The following is a 17,181-nucleotide window of genomic DNA, read 5'->3' on the forward strand; positions in this document are numbered from 1 at the left end:
AGAAAGCAGGGGTAGACAGCTTATATTGCTTTCATCAGACAAAACAGACTAAACTAAAAATGGTAAAAAGAGACAAAGAAGGTCATTATACAATGATACAGGGGTCAATACATCAAAAAGATGTAACTATTTATGAGTCCAACATCACAGCACCTAAGTATATAAGGCAAAAACTAACAGAGCTAAAGAGAAAAATAAATGGTATAGTGACTATAAACAATAATAGTTGAAGACTTTTTTACCCCACTCTCAACAATGGATAGATCATCCACACAGAGAATCAATAAGGAAACAGTGGATCTGATCAACACTATAGACTTCCTGGACCTAACAGATACATAAAGAACATTCTATCCAGTGACAGCAGAATACACATTATTCTCAAGCACACATGTGACATTTTCTAGGATAGACCGTATGTTAGACCACATAACAAGTCTTAACAAATTCAAGAAGAATGGAATCATACTAAGTGTCTTCTTTAATCACAATGGCATGAAACTAGAAATCAACAACAAGAGGAAACTAGAAAATTCACAAACACATTGAAATTAAACAACACTCTCCTGAACATTCAATGGATCAAAGAGGAAATTAAAAGGGAAATAAAAAAGTTTATTAAGACAAACAAAAATAGAGACATGACATACCAGAACTTATGGGATACAGCAAAAGCAGTTCTAAGAGGGGAGTTCATAGCAATAAATACCTACATTCACAGAAGCAAGAAGGATCCCAAATAGATAACTTAACCCTACACCTTAAGGAAGCAGAAAAAGAACAAACTGAGTCCAAAGTTAGTAGAAGAAAGGAAATAATAAAAATTAGAGCAGAAATAAATGAAATAGAGAACAGAAAAACAATAGAAAAGATTAAGTAAACTAAGAGTTGATTATTTGAAAAGGTAAACAAAATTGATGAAACTTTAGCTAGACTAACTCAGGAAAAAGGGAAAGGACACAAATCAACAAAATTATAAGTGAAAAAGGAGACATTACAACCACAGAAATTCAAAGGATCATAAGGGATAACTATGAAAAACAATATGCCAACAAACTGGAAAACCTAGAAGAAATGGAAAAATTCTTAGAAACATGCAACTTATCAAGACTGAATCAGGAAGAAGTAGAAAATGTGAATAGACCAATTACTAGTAAGGAGATTGAATCAGTAATCAAAAATCTCCCAATGAGAAAAGCCCAGGACCAGATGGCTTCACTGGTGAATTTTACCAAACATTTCAAGAAGAATTAACACCAATACTTCTCAAACTCTTCCCCAAAAAATCAAAGAGAAGGGAACACTCCCAAACTTACTGTACAAGGCCAGCATTATCTTGATACCAAAATCAGAAAATGACACTACCAAAAAAGAAAACTACAGGCCAATATCCCTGATGAATATAGATGCATAAATTTTCAATAAGATACTAACAAACTAAATTCAGCAGCACGTTAAAAGTATAATTCACCAGTGATCAAGTGTGATTTATCCCTGGGATGCAAGAATGGTTCAACATATGCAAATCAATTGATGTAGTACATTAATAGAATGAAAGAAAAGAATCACATGTTCATCTCAATAGATGCAGGAAAAGCTTTTGACAAAATTTTACATCCATTTATGAAAGAAATTCTTAACAAATTAGGCATAGAAGGATCATAGCTCAACATAATAAAGGCCATATGTGACAAGCCCACAGCTAACATCATACTCAGTGGTGAAAAGACAAAAGTTTTTCTTCGAAGATCAGAAACAAGACAAAGGTGCCTACTCTCACCACTTCTATCCGGCATAATACTGGAAGTCCTAGATAGAGCATCAGGCAAGAAAAAGAAATAAAAAAATATCAAAATTGAAAAGGAAGAAGTAAAATGGTCTCTATTTCCAGATGACATGACTTTATATGCATACAGATATTCTTAAAGACTCAGCCAAAATACTGTTAATCAATGAATTCAGTAAAGTTTCAGATATGAAATTAACATACAAAAATCAGTAGCATTTCTATACACTAACAGCAAAATTTCTGAAAAAGAAATAAAGAAATCAATCCCATTTACAATAGCATCAAAAGCAATTTAAAAAGAGGAATAAATTTATCTAAGAAGATGAAAGATTTCTACGCTGAAAACTACAAGAAGTTGATAAAAGAAATTGAAGAAGACACAAACAAATGGAAAGGCATCCTGTGTTCACAGATTGGAAAAATTTATAATGTTAAAATGTCAATGCTACCATCTATAGATTCAATACAATCCCTATCAAGTTCCAATGGCATTTTTCACAGAAGTTTAAAAAAAAGAAACACTCCTAAAATTTATATGGAAGCATAAAAGACCCCAAATAGCCAAAGAAATCATCAGAAAGAAGAACAAAAAAGGAGATACCACCCTTCCTGGTTTAAAGTTACACTATACAGCTATAGTCATCAAAACAGTAAGGTACTGGCATAAAAACAGACAAATAGACCAATAGGATAGAGTCGAGAGCCCAGAAATAAACCCAAGCATATATGGTCAACTAACACTTGACAAGAGAGGAAAGAATACTCAATGAGAAAAGACATTCTCTTCAATAAATCGTGCTGGAATAATTAGATATTCACATGTAAAAGAATGAAACTGTGTTGATATCTTACACTACTCACAAAAAGTAACACAAAATGGGCTAAAAAAACTAAATGTAAGACCTGAAACCATGAAACTCTTAGGAAAAAACAAAGGAACAAAGCTCCTCAACATGGGTCTTGGTAATGATATTTTGGATATGACACCTGAAGTACAAAAAACAAAATAAAAAATAAACGAGACTACATCAAACTAAAAAGCTTCTGCACAGAAAAGAAACCACCAACAAAGTGAAAAGACAATCTGTGGAATGGGAAAAAATGTTTATAAACCATATATCTGATAAGGGGTTAACATCCAAGACATATAAAGAACTCATACAACAACAACAACTACAAAAACGCAATTTAAAAAAATGGTTGAAGGGCCTAAATACATATTTCTCCAAAGAAAATACATGAAAGGCCAACAGGTACATGAAAAGATGCTCAACATCATTAGTTATTAGGGGAAGGCAAATTAAAACCACAATGAAGTATCACCTCATACCTGTTAGAATAGCTATCATCAAAAACATAAGAGATAATAAATGCTGGCATGATGTGGAGAAAAGGGCATACTTTTAAAATATTGTTGAGATTGTAAATTGATACAGCTACTAAAGAAAACAGTATTGAGGATCCTCAAAAAATTAAAACTAGAACTACCATATGATCCAGAAATTCCACTCCTGGGAATACATCCAAAGCTAATAAAAACACTAACTCAAAAAGATATCTGCACCCCCATGTTCATAGCAGCAGTATTTACAAGAGCCAAGACATGGAAGCAACCTGTTTCCATCCATCAATGAATGGCTAAAGAAATTGTGAAATATATAAATAGGAATATTATTTAACCATAAAAAACAAGGAAATCCTACCATTTGCAACAATATGAACAGGACTTGAAGGCATTATGCTAAGTGAAAGAAGTCAGACAGAGAAAGACAAATACTGCATGATCTCACTTATATGTGGAATCTAAAATAAAAACAAAAACAAAAAACCTCGTAGAAAAAGAGATCAGAGGAGCTTCAAGATGGTGGAAGAGTAAGATGTGGAGATCACCTTCCTCCCCACAAATACATCAGAAATACATCTACATGAGGAACAACTCCTACAGAACACCTACTGAACGCTGGCAGAAGACCTCAGACCTCCCTAAAGGCAAGAAACTCTCCCACGTACCTGGGTAGGGCAAAAGAAAAAAGAAAAAACAGAGACAAAAGAATAGGGACCGGACTTGCACCTCTGGGAGGGAGCTGTGAAGGAGGAAAGGTTTCCACACGCTAGGAAGCCCCTTCGCGGGCGGAGACTGCGGGTGGCGGAGGGGGGAAGCTTCGGAGCCGCAGAGGAGAGCGCAGCAACAGGGGTGCGGAGGGCAAAGCGGAGAGATTCCTGCACAGAGGATCGGTGCTGACCAGCACTCACCAGCCCGAGAGGCTTGTCTGCTCACCCGCCGGGGCGGGCGGGGGCTGGGAGCTGAGGCTCCAGCTACGGAGGTTGGATCCAAGGGAGAGGACAGGAGTTGGCTGCGTGAACACAGCCTGAAGGGGGCTAGTGCGCCACGGCTAGCCGGGAGGGAGTCCGGGAAGAAGTCTGGAGCTGCCGAAGAGACAAGAGTCGTTTTCTTGCCTCTTTGTTTCCTGGTGCGCGAGGAGAGGGGATTAGGAGCACCGCTTAAAGGAGCTCCAGAGACAGGCACGAGCCGCGGCTATCAGTGCGGACCCCAGAGACGGGCACAAGACGCTAAGGCTGCTGCTGCAGCCACCAAGAAGCCTGTGTGCAAGCACAGGTCACTCTCCACACCTCCCCTCCTGGGAGCCTGTGCAGCCCGCCACTGCCAGGGTCCCGTGATCCAGGGACAACTTCCCCGGGAGAACACACAGCGGCCTCAGGCTGGTGCAACGTCACATCGGCCTCTGCCACTGCAGGCTCGCCCCGCATCCATACCCCTCCCTTCCCCCGGCCTGAGTGAGCCAGAGCCCCCGAATCAGCTGCTCCTTTAACCCCATCCTGTCTGAGCAAAGAACAGACGCCCTCAGTTGACCTACACTCAGAGGTGTGTCCAAATCCAAAGCTGAACCCTGGGAGCTGTGCGAACAAAGAAGAGAAAGGGAAATTTCTCCCAGCAGCCTCAAGAGCAGCGGATTAAATCTCCACAATCAACTTGATGTACCCTGCATCTGTGGAATACCTGAGTAGACAACGAATCATCCCAAATTGAGGAGGGGGACTTTGGGAGCAATGATATATATATATATATATATTTCCCTTTTCCTCTTTTTGTGAGTGTGTATGTGTATGCTTCTGTGTGTGATTTTGTCTTTATAGCTTTGCTTTTACCATTTGTCCTAGGGTTCTGTCTTGCCATTTTTTTTTGCTTCAGACAAGCAAAAGCTAAGAGAATTCAGCACCACCAAACCAGCTCTACAACAAATGCTAAAGGAACTTCTCTAAGTGGGAAACACAAGAGAAGAAAAGGACCTACAAAAAGAAACCCAAAACAATTAAGAAAATGGTAATAGGAACATACATATCCATAACTACCATAAATGTGAATGGATTAAATGTTCCAACCAAAAGACACAGGCTTGCTGAATGGAAACAAAAACAAGACCCATATATATGCTGTCTACAAGAGACCCACTTCAGAACTAGGGACACATACAAACTGAAAGTGAGGGGATGGAAAAAGATATTCCATGCAAATGGAAATCAAAAGAAAGCTGGAGTAGCAATTCTCATATCAGACAAAATAGACTTTAAAACAAAGACTGTTACAAGAGACAAAGAAGGACACTACATAATGATCAAGGGATCAATCCAAGAAGATAAAACAATTGTAAATATTTATGCACCCAACAGAGGAGCACCTCAATACATAAGGAAAATACTAACAGCCTTAAAAGGGGAAATCGACAGTAACACAATCATAGTAGGGGATTTTAACACCCCACTTTCACCAATCGACTGATCATCCAAAATGAAAATAAATAAACACAAGCTTTAAATGATACATTAAACAAGATGGACTTAATTGATATTCATAGGACATTCCATCCAAAAACAACAGAATACACATTTTTCTCAAGTGCTCATGGAACATTCTCCAGGATAGATCATATCTTGGCTCAAAAATCAAGCCTTGGTAAATTTAAGAATATTGAAATTGTATCAAGTATCTTTTCTGACCACAACCCTATGAGACTAGATATCAATTACAAGAAAAAAATCTGTAAGAAATACAAACAAATGGAGGGTAAACAACACACTACTTAATAACCAAGAGATCACTGAAGAAATCAAGAGGAAATCAAAAAATACCTAGAAACAAATGACAATGAATAGAGGGAACTTACCTCAACATAGTAAAGGTCATATATGACAAACGCACAGCTAACATTGTCCTCAACGGTGAAAAACTGAAACCATTTCCACTAAGATCAGGAACAAGACAAGGTTGCCCACTCTCACCACTATTATTCACCATAGTTTGAGAAGTTTTAGCCACAGCAATCAAAGAAGAAAAAGAAATAAAAGGAATCCAGATTGGAAAAGAAGAAGTAAAGATGTTACTGTTTGCAGGTGACATGATACTATACATAGAGAATCCTAAAGATGCTACCAGCAAACTACTAGAGCTAATCAATGAATTTGGTAAAGTAGCAGGATACAAAATGAATGCACAGAAATTTCTTGCATGCCTCTACACGAATGATGAAAAATCTGAAAGAGAAATTAAGGAAATACTCCTATTTACCATTGCAACAAGAAGAATAAAATACCTAGGAATAAACCTACTTACGGAGACAAAAGACCTGTATGCAGAAAACTATAAGACACTGATGCAAGAAATTAAAGATGATACAAAGAGATGGAGAGATATACCATGTTCTTGGATTGGAAGAATCAACATTGTGAAAATGACTCTACTACCCAAAGCAATCTACAGATTCAATGCAATCCCTATCAAACTACCACTGGCATTTTTCACAGAACTAGAACAAAAAATTGCACAATTTGTATGGAAACACAAAAGACCCCGAATAGCCAAAGCAATCTTGTGAAAGAAAAACGGAGCTGGAGGAATCAGGCTCCCTGACTTCAGACTATACTACAAAGCTACAGTAATCAAGACAGTATGGTACTGGCACAAAAACAGAAATATAGATCAATGGAACAGGATAGAAAGCTCAGAGATAAACCCACGCATATATGGTCACCTCATCTTTGCAAGAATATACAGTGGAGAAAAGACAGCCTCTTCAATAAGTGGTGCTGGGAAAATTTGACAGCTACATGTAAAAGAATGAAATTAGAACACTCCCTAACACCATACACAAAAATAAACTCAGAATGGATTAAAGACCTAAATGTAAGGCCAGACACCATCAAACTCTTAGAGGAAAACATAAGCAGAACACTCTATGACATAAATCACAGCAAGATCCTTTTTGACCCAGCTCCTAGAGAAATGGAAATAAAAACAAAAATAAACAAATGGGACCTAATAAAACTTAAAAGCTTTTGCACAGCAAAGGAAACCATAAACAAGATGAAAAGACAACCCTCAGAATGGGAGAAAATATTTGCAAATGAAGCAACTGACAAAGGATTAATCTCCAAAACATACAAGCAACTCATGCAGCTCAATATCAAAAAACCCAATCCAAAAAGGGGCAGAAGACCTAAATAGACATTTCTCTAAAGAAGATATACAGATTGCCAACAAACATATGAAAGGATGCTCAGCATCACAAACCATTAGAGAAATGCAACTCAAAGCTACAATGAGGTATCACCTCACACCGGTCAGAATGGCCATCATCAAAAAATCTACAAACAATAATTGCTGGAGAGGGTGTGGAGAAAAAGGAACTCTCTTGCACTGTTGGTGGGAATGTAAATTGGTACAGCCACTATGAAGAACAGTATGGAGGTTCCTTAAAAAACTAAAAATAGAACTACCATATGACCCAGCAATCCCACTACTGGGCATATACCCTGAGAAAACCATAATTCAAAAAGAGTCATGTACCACAATGTTACGTTCATTGCAGCATTATTCTCAATAGCCGGAATATGGAAGCAACCTAGGTGTCCATCGACAGATGAATGGATAAAGAAGATGTGGCACATATATACAATAGAATATTACTCAGTCATAAAAAGAAATGAAATTGAGTTATTTGTATTGAGGTGGATGGACCTAGAGTCTGTCATACAGAGTGAAGTCAGTCAGAAAGAGAAAAACAAATACCGTATGCTAACACATATATATGGAATCTAAAAAAAAAAAAAAAAAAAAAGGTTCTGATGAACCTAGGGGAAGGACAGGAATAAAGATGCAGACGTAGAGAATGGACTTGAGGACACAGGGAAGGGGAAGGGTAAACTGGGACGAAGTGAGAGAGTAGCATTGACATATATACACTACCAAATGTAAAACAGATAGCTAGTGGGGAGCAGCTGCATCGCATGGGGAGAACAGCTCGGTGCTTTGTGTCCACCTAAAGGGGTGGGATAGGGAGGGTGGGAGGCAGATGCAAGAGGGAGGGGATATTGGGATATATGTATACATATAGCTGATTCACTTTGTTATACAGCAGAAACTAATGCAACATTGTAAAGCAATTATACTCCAATAAAGATGTTAAAAAAAGAATATTAGGAAATGGCAACAAGTTGGATACATCTTAGCTACTAAAGATAGCAAGACTGGAATTGATGGCAGTATGTGAAAATGTGTACATGATAAGTCAAATTCAAAGAGAACACACATTAAAACTATAACAGATGGAATAAAATTATGATTGACAGTAACGGTTGAGGAGACATATACACAGTTTAAAGAACAATGGTTAAAAAAATAGAAAGTGTTTGTTTGCGGCCAATGTGCATGTTGTCCCTAGACCATTGCACTTAATGAGGCTTTCAACCCTTCCCAGCCATGCAACTCCTTTTGACTGACACCACCTAAAGGTCCATTAAGATCAGGTAAATTTCTCTTATACAAACTTATTATAAAATAAAAGGTAATCTGTGTGCCTAAGGAATAAAAATATTATCTAAGAAAAACTGAGAAGACTTATATATGTTACTTATCCTTTCTCATTTCTTAGAAGACGTATTTCATAAGACACATAATAAGATCATATTCTGGGTTTTGCCTAGAATTGACTGGCATATGCATATCCTTTGGGATTTGTTTTTTCCTTTGGGAATCACTCTTCCACACAAGGAAGTGAACTTGGGAAGAAGGTGGTTGTAAGATAAATTGTATTGAGTGAGTTCTAATATTTACTGTACAGATGATTTTCAACCTACATATATTTTTTATTATCTTCATAGAGTGAATAGAGAACCTAGTTTTACATATTTTTTTGAAAATTCTTTGTATATCCACTACTGAAAAGTTTAAGTAAATATACATGTAGAGATTTATGTTCAGTTTTGGATTTCAACTAGTCCTGTTTTGTGGTTGTATTATATTTTATTAAACAATCTACCAGATCCTTATTCTTTTCTCTTTTCTAGATTAACATAAAATTTGCAAAAGAAAATCTTCCTCTATCATTTGGAATTCAAATAATGATATACTGAGCATTACTCTTTTGTACCTGGAGGCTACAGACTTAGCTAAAAAGCAGTGACCTGAAATCAGTAATAATCACCAGGAATGTAGATTGGAAGATTAAATCTGGGAGATCATAGAACCATGTCTCCATCTAAAAATCAAATGGAAAAAAAGGAAAAGAAAAGAATAGAAAGCTCAGTTACTGATGTAGTTTTTCTACATTGAGATATTAAAGGAACTCTTTTTCCCAGTTCTAGTTTTTTCCCACTTCTACTCATTCTTCAGTATTTTTTGAAGGTTCATTTACAAGCAAGTCACAATAATTATGAACTCCACGAAGCTAGACACTCATCCATTTTGTATCCTCAGCACCTCTAATTTCCTCTTATTTAGTAAATGGTAGGCAAGTATTTGTTGCAAATAGAAATGAATGGATAGATAATCAATAGTAATAAATTCTGATATAATTCTACAAAATATTAAGTGCAAGAAGATTATTAGTCTCATTCTGATAAACATTTCTAGAGCACATGTTTACTGTTATTTATTCTTTTTCTTGTTTTATCTTAATGGGTACTTTAGATAATGTAACTGTTGATAAATGTTTTAACTAAAGTTATCAGAAAACCATTACAATTAAAGCTAAATCTTCTTAACATAAATTACTATTAGAACCTGCTTTGACTCACATTGATACAAAACTGAAAGGAGTGTTAAAAAATGAATTGTTATATTTTATGCATAACAATTCTTATGGGCATAACTAATTATTACAAATTAATAAATTAAGACATCCTTTTGTTAAATAAATTTGCATATGGAATGTTTACTATAAAAATTTGACTTCAATTTCTTGAGGTATTTTTTTTCCCAAGAAACTGATTATATATTTTCATAAGCAGCCATTAGACATACATGCCATTCCACATTGTCATCTTCTTTCCCAAGAGTTAGCAACTTGGTGAGTGGATTTCCAGTGAGCCCAGTGTCACTCTCGGGAGACGGGTGTCCATGCTGTACCAGAAGTGCACTGCTTGGTGTTGGAGGGTGTGACCGTTTAAGAGTCTGGTGGACAACCTGGTGGTCAAGGGTCATGAAAGGTTTTACTTGCTGTCTCTGAACTTTCTGTAGCTGAGTTCTAGCAGAACTTTCCAGGTGTGCTGGGACCTACCAAATAGAAACCAAACAAATGCAATGTGTAGCATCATCTGGTAAACGAGTTCCAGTTTCAACAATTGGATTATGACAATAAACACTATAACATCTAGTTTCTTTCTAATTTATTGTCTATGCTTCTGTCATAATTTACATAAGATATTAATGGACTATAGTTTTTGAGAAGTCATTTAAACTTACTAAAATGTTTTAAATGCTAACCAAGTGTTTAAGAATAGCTCTTAAAATAATATGCAAATGAAACCAACTTGGAATAAATATAAAAGCAGCAAAACTTTTTGAGGGTCTGAAAAAGAATGACTAAAATAATAAAAGGAAAACACAGCTGATTTACTATTATTAGTGATTTTTATATAACATATATCTCTTGTATTCCTTTATATTACATATAAATATTCCATTGGCTATAATCACTCCATTTTTAATTAAAGATTTTAAAAATTTTTCCATGAGGGAGCAGAGACTAGAAATATATATACTAAATATTGTCTGATACTTTATGGGTGGTGAAAATCTAAGTGATTTTTTTCAGTTTTCTGTATTTTCCAGAGTTTCTATACTGAGTTTATTTTAATTTTTTAAAAATCTTAATTTTAAACCCTTCCATATTCTCACTTTATAATAACAATACTTTGGTAGAATCATTATGAATTGACAGAAAGAAGTATTCAGAGAAAAATCTAACCAGTGTCATGTGCCAACTAAGCAACTATCCAGTATATTGAAATCCCTTTTTCAAATCATAGACATAAAATTCTGGGCATCTTCAGTCTAGCTATCATAGTTAATGATATACCATTATTTGTATAAGGACAATTTTAAGTATTTCAAGCTTTCCCTTTAAAAACCTCTGAAAATAGTATTGCCTGCCAGTCCCCTTTATATTTACTGTGCTGCGATGTGACTTCTAATACATTTTCCTCAAGTGGCCTATATATAAACCTATTTAATATTTCCCTCGTGTTAAACAATAGTAAAGACTGCTGTACAGTGCTTATTTTTCCTTTTATTTCAGCTACACAAACTACTCCTTAAATCCCTTAACATACATTAGCTCAGATAAATAGCCTTTACAACGTATTTTGCATTTAAATTAGCTGGTTTGGGGTACAATATTGTAGTAGTTACTTTAGTTTAATTCTGTTATGCTGACATTTTTAGCATTATTTTAATTGTACTACCATAAAATAATTTTTCAGTCATATAAAAAAGATTAAGATTGGTAATAAAGATTACACATATTACTAATTAAATTGCTGTGAGCTTTAAAGTTGTAAAACAACATTTCATTAAAATGCTTGTGGTAATTTTTTGGGGGTAGCTATTTAGATTATCCTACAGTTTTAAATTAATCCTTCTTAATCCATATACATTTACAAAATATACATTATAAACAGCATTTTCAGATTCACAAATCTGAAGGACTTTCACACAACGTAACTGAATGCTAAAGAACACTGTATATTATTTTAAGAAAAGTATGCTGGATCAGAATTTACAACATTCATTAACAATTCATTTTTCACTTTTCATCTATGGATGCTAAAAGCATCATTAGAGTACTTATTGCGTTTTGTGTTACATCAGGAGTCCAAGGGAAGTCATAAATGTGATCCTAGGGCTCTAGGAATTTACAATATACTTGGGCAATATTAATATCAACTACAGCAAAAATGATGATGATGATAAAAATAATAATATGCAGCAGGTATCAGGCACTGTGCTAAGCATTTTACACACATTGTTTCATTTAATCCTTGTTACAACGTTAGGAGATAGGTATCAATAGTACCCGCATTGCACCATATAACTGAAGCCACTGAGACTTAGAGAGGTTAAATGGTGTGGCTGTTATCACTCTGCTAGTAAGGGATGGAACTGGAATACAGGGCCTGGCTTCCTAAACACTACAAGATATTGGCTCCTGATTGAAATGACTGGAATACAAAGCAAAAGCTCAGTAATGTATACAATGAATTTAAAATGCCACAAGAAGCAGTGGTTTTTAAAAACTAATTGAAAGAGAAAATGGTTATAAATCAGGTGTTGGAAGGAGATGGTCCTGGGATAGGGGACAGAAAGAAGGAAAACTCAAATGTAAAAGATCAAAATGAAAGAAGAAAAGAAGTTGGGAGACAGTCACAAATATTAGTCATGAAAAGGAATTCACATGAATACTTTTCCTTTCTCAAAGCAAAACTACCATCTCATTAGATCACTCTATACAGAGACACAATAAAAAATATGAAATTCTAATTCTGCCTAAATTATTGGTTATTTATAGGGAATTACAAGGGTTTAGCAGGCAAAAGTGAAGACTCTCTTGGATCCTATGTATACAACATCTATAAACTAAGCATGAGAGTCTGAAAGATCAGTGGAGCCAGGGAAGATTAAATGGAATGTAATTAAATTACTCCCCAGTAAACCTCTGTCTTTTCCAAGTATGGACTGATATCAGAACAATGAGACAACTAAATGTAAAACATCAGTTAAACCATGTGCAGTCAATTTTAAAATACTTTTAAATTGCCTGGGATCTGAAGACACAACTATAAAACTATCTATTGGATTGGTTTCACTGAAGGTCTTGGTAGTTGGTGAGATGAAGTAAATGAAACAATATGTTGCCATTGTTCATTTATTCATTTATTTAAGAAATATTCTTGAGTGTCAAGTGTGTGTGCACTGAGTCGTGCACTGAAGGTAAAAGGGAGATAACCACAGTATCTGCCTTCAAAGAACTCGTAGTCTAGTCAGGGAAGAAAAATAAGAGATCTCCAAGGGCAAGGGCTGCATTTATCTTGCTGGCTGCTGGACTGCCATACTTCCTATACATAACCCAGAGAGGGGCACACAGCAGGCACATAAAAATATGTGTTCACATGTGTTCAATGAGTGATTTTATGAATGAATCATTAAAGTACAGTGTGTGAATAACTATGGTGACTGCAGAGAGCTTTGGGAACCCACTAGAGTAAGCAGGTAAACCATAATCAGAATACCAAAGTCTTCACCTAGAAGGCTAGAGCAGCTGTAGATTGTGATTTGGTTCTTTGGACTATCAAAGAAATTAAGACCACCCAGATGTAGGGAAGTTTTGCTATTGAGAGTAATAAGTAAAACATATCTCCTAACTCTGAATTATGTCTCAGCATTATCTCTCTGGCATGCTGTTATTGCAAACTAAAAATAATGATGGTCAGCTTAAGTCCAAGGTTTTGTCTATGTGCAGAGATCTGTTTTATTTCATTTAAAAGAATTTATTTACTTATATTCTCCCTCTTTTCCAAAACATTATAAATAAATATTAGGTGTAAATGTGGTGAGAGGTATTTACACCAGAAAATGTAGGCTGAAGATTAATATTGCAATTGAGTACAAAATTTACCCATGAGCATCCTGACAGCCAAGGAAAAAGGAAAATGTTTAAAACATATTAGGTGGAGCCTTGTGAAATTGCAGATATTTGACAATTTTTGATCTACGAATTGTCCCTTCTGTATAGTTCAACCTAATATATATTTCTTAATAAGTAATTAAATCATTCTAGCTCTGAGGAAAGACAAATATTTTTCAGAATAATATCTGAGAATTTATAAACTAGATTTTTTCATGGAAGACTTGAATGATATCTTGAACAAAATTCCAACTTGCAAAATAGGTAGTGAAATTCTTTATACGCCCATATTTAAAAATAAATATTTATTGTCGTAAATTGAGTTAGCCGGGAAACATAATCTGAAACTTGCCTGTAGGATGTTTATTAGGGGGTGCTCTCAGAATCGGCGCTGCAGTAGGGTGAGGGAAACAGGATCAGGTGGAGGCAAGAGTGGTTCAGTCATAAAGGGGATAACGTTGGCCATGCACCATAACATCCACTACATTTATTCTTGATCAAGGGCCCAAAGCATAATATGAATCAGCTCAAGTGAAAGCCCAAACATATAACTTTATAGTGATCTGACTTGACCCTTAGATACCTTAGACAGGACTTAGAGCAGGCAGAGCAATGTTTTCCAAACCAATTTATACTTCAGACTCCATATTTAAATACACTAACCTAGAGGATCACCTGGTTAGACCATTAACCCAATATCAATTATCTCAAACTAGGCTTTCGATAGAAATTATGTTGTTTTTATTCAAAAAGTTCCATTATTTGGAGTTACAAAAATGAAACTTAGCTTAAAACATCCAATTATTTTTTTAAAATATGTATCAAATGTAGTTAAGTTCTCATACTCTAATAAAGGGATGTGGGTATTTTAAAAAATTAGAAATGCATCTATTGATGAGCTATAAAAAATGCTTAGGGGCTTCCCTGGTGGTGCAGCAGTTGAGAATCTGCCTGCCAATGCAGGGGACACGGGTCCGAGCCCTGGTCTGGGAAGATCCCACATGCCACGGAGCAACTAGGCCTGTGAGCCACAATTACTGAGCCTGCGCATCTGGAGCCTGTGCTCCACAACAAGAGAGGCCACGATAGTGAGAGGCCCGCGCACCGCAATGAAGAGTGGCCCCCGCTTGCCACAACTAGAGAAAACCTTCGCACAGAAATGAAGACGCAACACAGCCAAAAATAAATAAATTTTAAAAAAGATGCTTACATTCATTAATAAGAGAACCAGAGCAATGTGCTTAATGGGTCAATTGAAGTATTTTTTTTTTTTAATTAGAAATACGTAAATTCCTGCAAGTACAACAAGCTAATGGGAAGAAATTGGTCAGGAAGAAAAAAGTATTCTGGTTGTAGAAAATATAATCACTGGGGAATCACAATCACAAATACAGAATGTATGTATCTAATTCAAAAAGAGTCATGTACCACAATGTTCATTGAAGCTCTATTTACAATAGCCAGGACATGGAAGCAACCTAAGTGTCCATCAACAGATGAATGGATAAAGAAGATGTGGCACATATATACAATGGAATATTACTCAGCCATAAAAAGGAACAAAATTGAGTTATTTGTAGTGAGGTGGATGGACCTAGGGACTCATATAGATTGAAGTAAGTCAGAAAGAGTAAAACAAATACCGTATGCTAACACATATATATGGAATCTAAAAAAAAAAAAAGTTCTGAAGAACCTGGGGTCAGGACAGGAGTAAAGAAGCAGACATAGAGAATGGACTTGAGGACACAGGGAGGGGGAAGGGTAAGCTAGGACGAAGTGAGAGAGTGGCATGGACATATATACACTACCAAATGTAAAATAGATAGCTAGTGGGAAGCAGCTGCACAGCACAGGGAGATCAGCTCCGTGCTCTGTGTCCACCTAGAGGGGTGGGATAGGGAGGGTGGGAGGGAGACGCAACAGAGAGGAGATACAGGGATATATGTATAGCTGATTCACTTTGTTATACACCAGAAACAAACACACCATTGTAAAGCAATTATACTCCAATAAAGATGTTAAAAAAAAATTATGTAACTGTAGGGTTTTTTTCCCTACTCCTATTTTTAGACTAGAATAGATGCAGGAATCCTGACTATTGAGAGCATTGATGGAAATCCACGAGCCAGCAGCCCAATGCCGTAGAAAAAAGTCAGATCTCATTCTCTGACACAACAGAAGATGATTTAGGGTATCTGATACCTGAAGGTTTTTTTTGTTTGTTTTGTTTTTTAATTCCAGAGTTTAGATCAGTCTTGGGAGGTTTCAACTCTGTAAATCAGCAAATATTTAATTAGAAATTAAGGCTAACAAAATGTTATGTGGCCCTATATGCATTTGTATTTAAAATCTCCTGCTAGGTAGAAGAGCTATGGAGTAATGCAGGCCAGGCAAGCAGTGCTGGCTAGAAGGAGGCATTCTTATTTTCACACAGTGGTTTTCAAATTATGCTCCTAAATACATGAATTAATTCTCCCAATTTACGTTTCATTGTTCCACACTGTAGTCTTTTGATTTAGTTCTCATATGGGTTTCTGTCCTATCCAGTAGATAAACAACAAGGAGAGTATTTTGAATGAGGAAATTTTAGAAACACTTGGGTGGGTTGTTGTACAAAAAAACAAAAACAAAAAAAAACAACTTTGAAGGATTTCACCAACCCTGTGATTCTCTGTCTATAATATTGTCTACTTGTATCATATCTTCTTAAATATTGCTACAAATCATATAAATACTTTAAAACATAATTCATATATATGCATATATATGATAGCCTCTTTAAAAAGTTACCTTTTTATAGAGAAACCATAAGATAATTGTAAAAGCCCTCAGCTAATTCTTTTAACATTCACTCAGCAAACATTTAATGAGAGTTTGTTCTTTGTTAAAGCCAGTCCCAAGGGAAAGTCATTCCTCTCCAGAAAGCAGGTCTATGATCCATGTGTCACCATCCACCTGGAGATCACTTATCTAAACTGAGGGCACAGAACCTGGGAGGAGACGAAACACCTCCTGGGTACTGGCCTTTTGAAATTCAAAACTAAAAAGTGGTGGCAAACATCACACAAGCAATCATCTGAATAACAAGACATTTTATCACCATTAATTTGACTAGCCAAACAAATCAATCAGGCAAATATGGGCACCTACCTAATGAGTGTGTTTAGACTATCTGCAAAAACAGAAACAGAAATATTTTCAGCAAGAAAAATATTTATTCTATACATATTTACTATCTAGTGATAGTAAATAAAAATACATGCACTACCACTAAACACACACACACACACACACACATACAGGCAGGTGTATACACACAACCCCATCAAAAAGCAAGACAGACAATCCCATTCACTACAACATGACAACCCTCATTTAATTTTGTTAATTTTGTACTAAGGTTGAAATTAA

At 35.8% G+C, this 17,181-nt stretch overlaps 1 protein-coding gene across 15 annotated transcripts in view; it reads right to left on the bottom strand.

Moving 5' to 3' along the window:
• The window catches only part of TFEC (transcription factor EC), a 686,635-nt gene that overhangs the window by 76,358 nt on the left and 593,096 nt on the right, over window positions 1–17,181 (bottom strand). For 14 of the 15 annotated variants that reach the window (XR_014246924.1, XR_014246925.1, XR_014246926.1 and 11 more), the window contains one exon: window positions 10,107–10,358. Coding sequence is in view for 9 of the 15 variants with exons in the window: in XM_082400109.1 (XP_082256235.1) it covers window positions 10,107–10,358 (252 nt within the window). In the remaining 6 variants the exon portion in view is untranslated. Of the gene's footprint in view, window positions 1–10,106; window positions 10,359–16,920; window positions 16,943–17,181 lie in introns of all 15 variants that reach the window. The other variant, XM_082400102.1, reaches the window with a different exon arrangement.

The sequence above is a fragment of the Balaenoptera borealis genome, assembly GCF_965194805.1.
Source record: "Balaenoptera borealis genome assembly, chromosome: 7".
Taxonomy (NCBI): domain Eukaryota; kingdom Metazoa; phylum Chordata; class Mammalia; order Artiodactyla; family Balaenopteridae; genus Balaenoptera; species Balaenoptera borealis.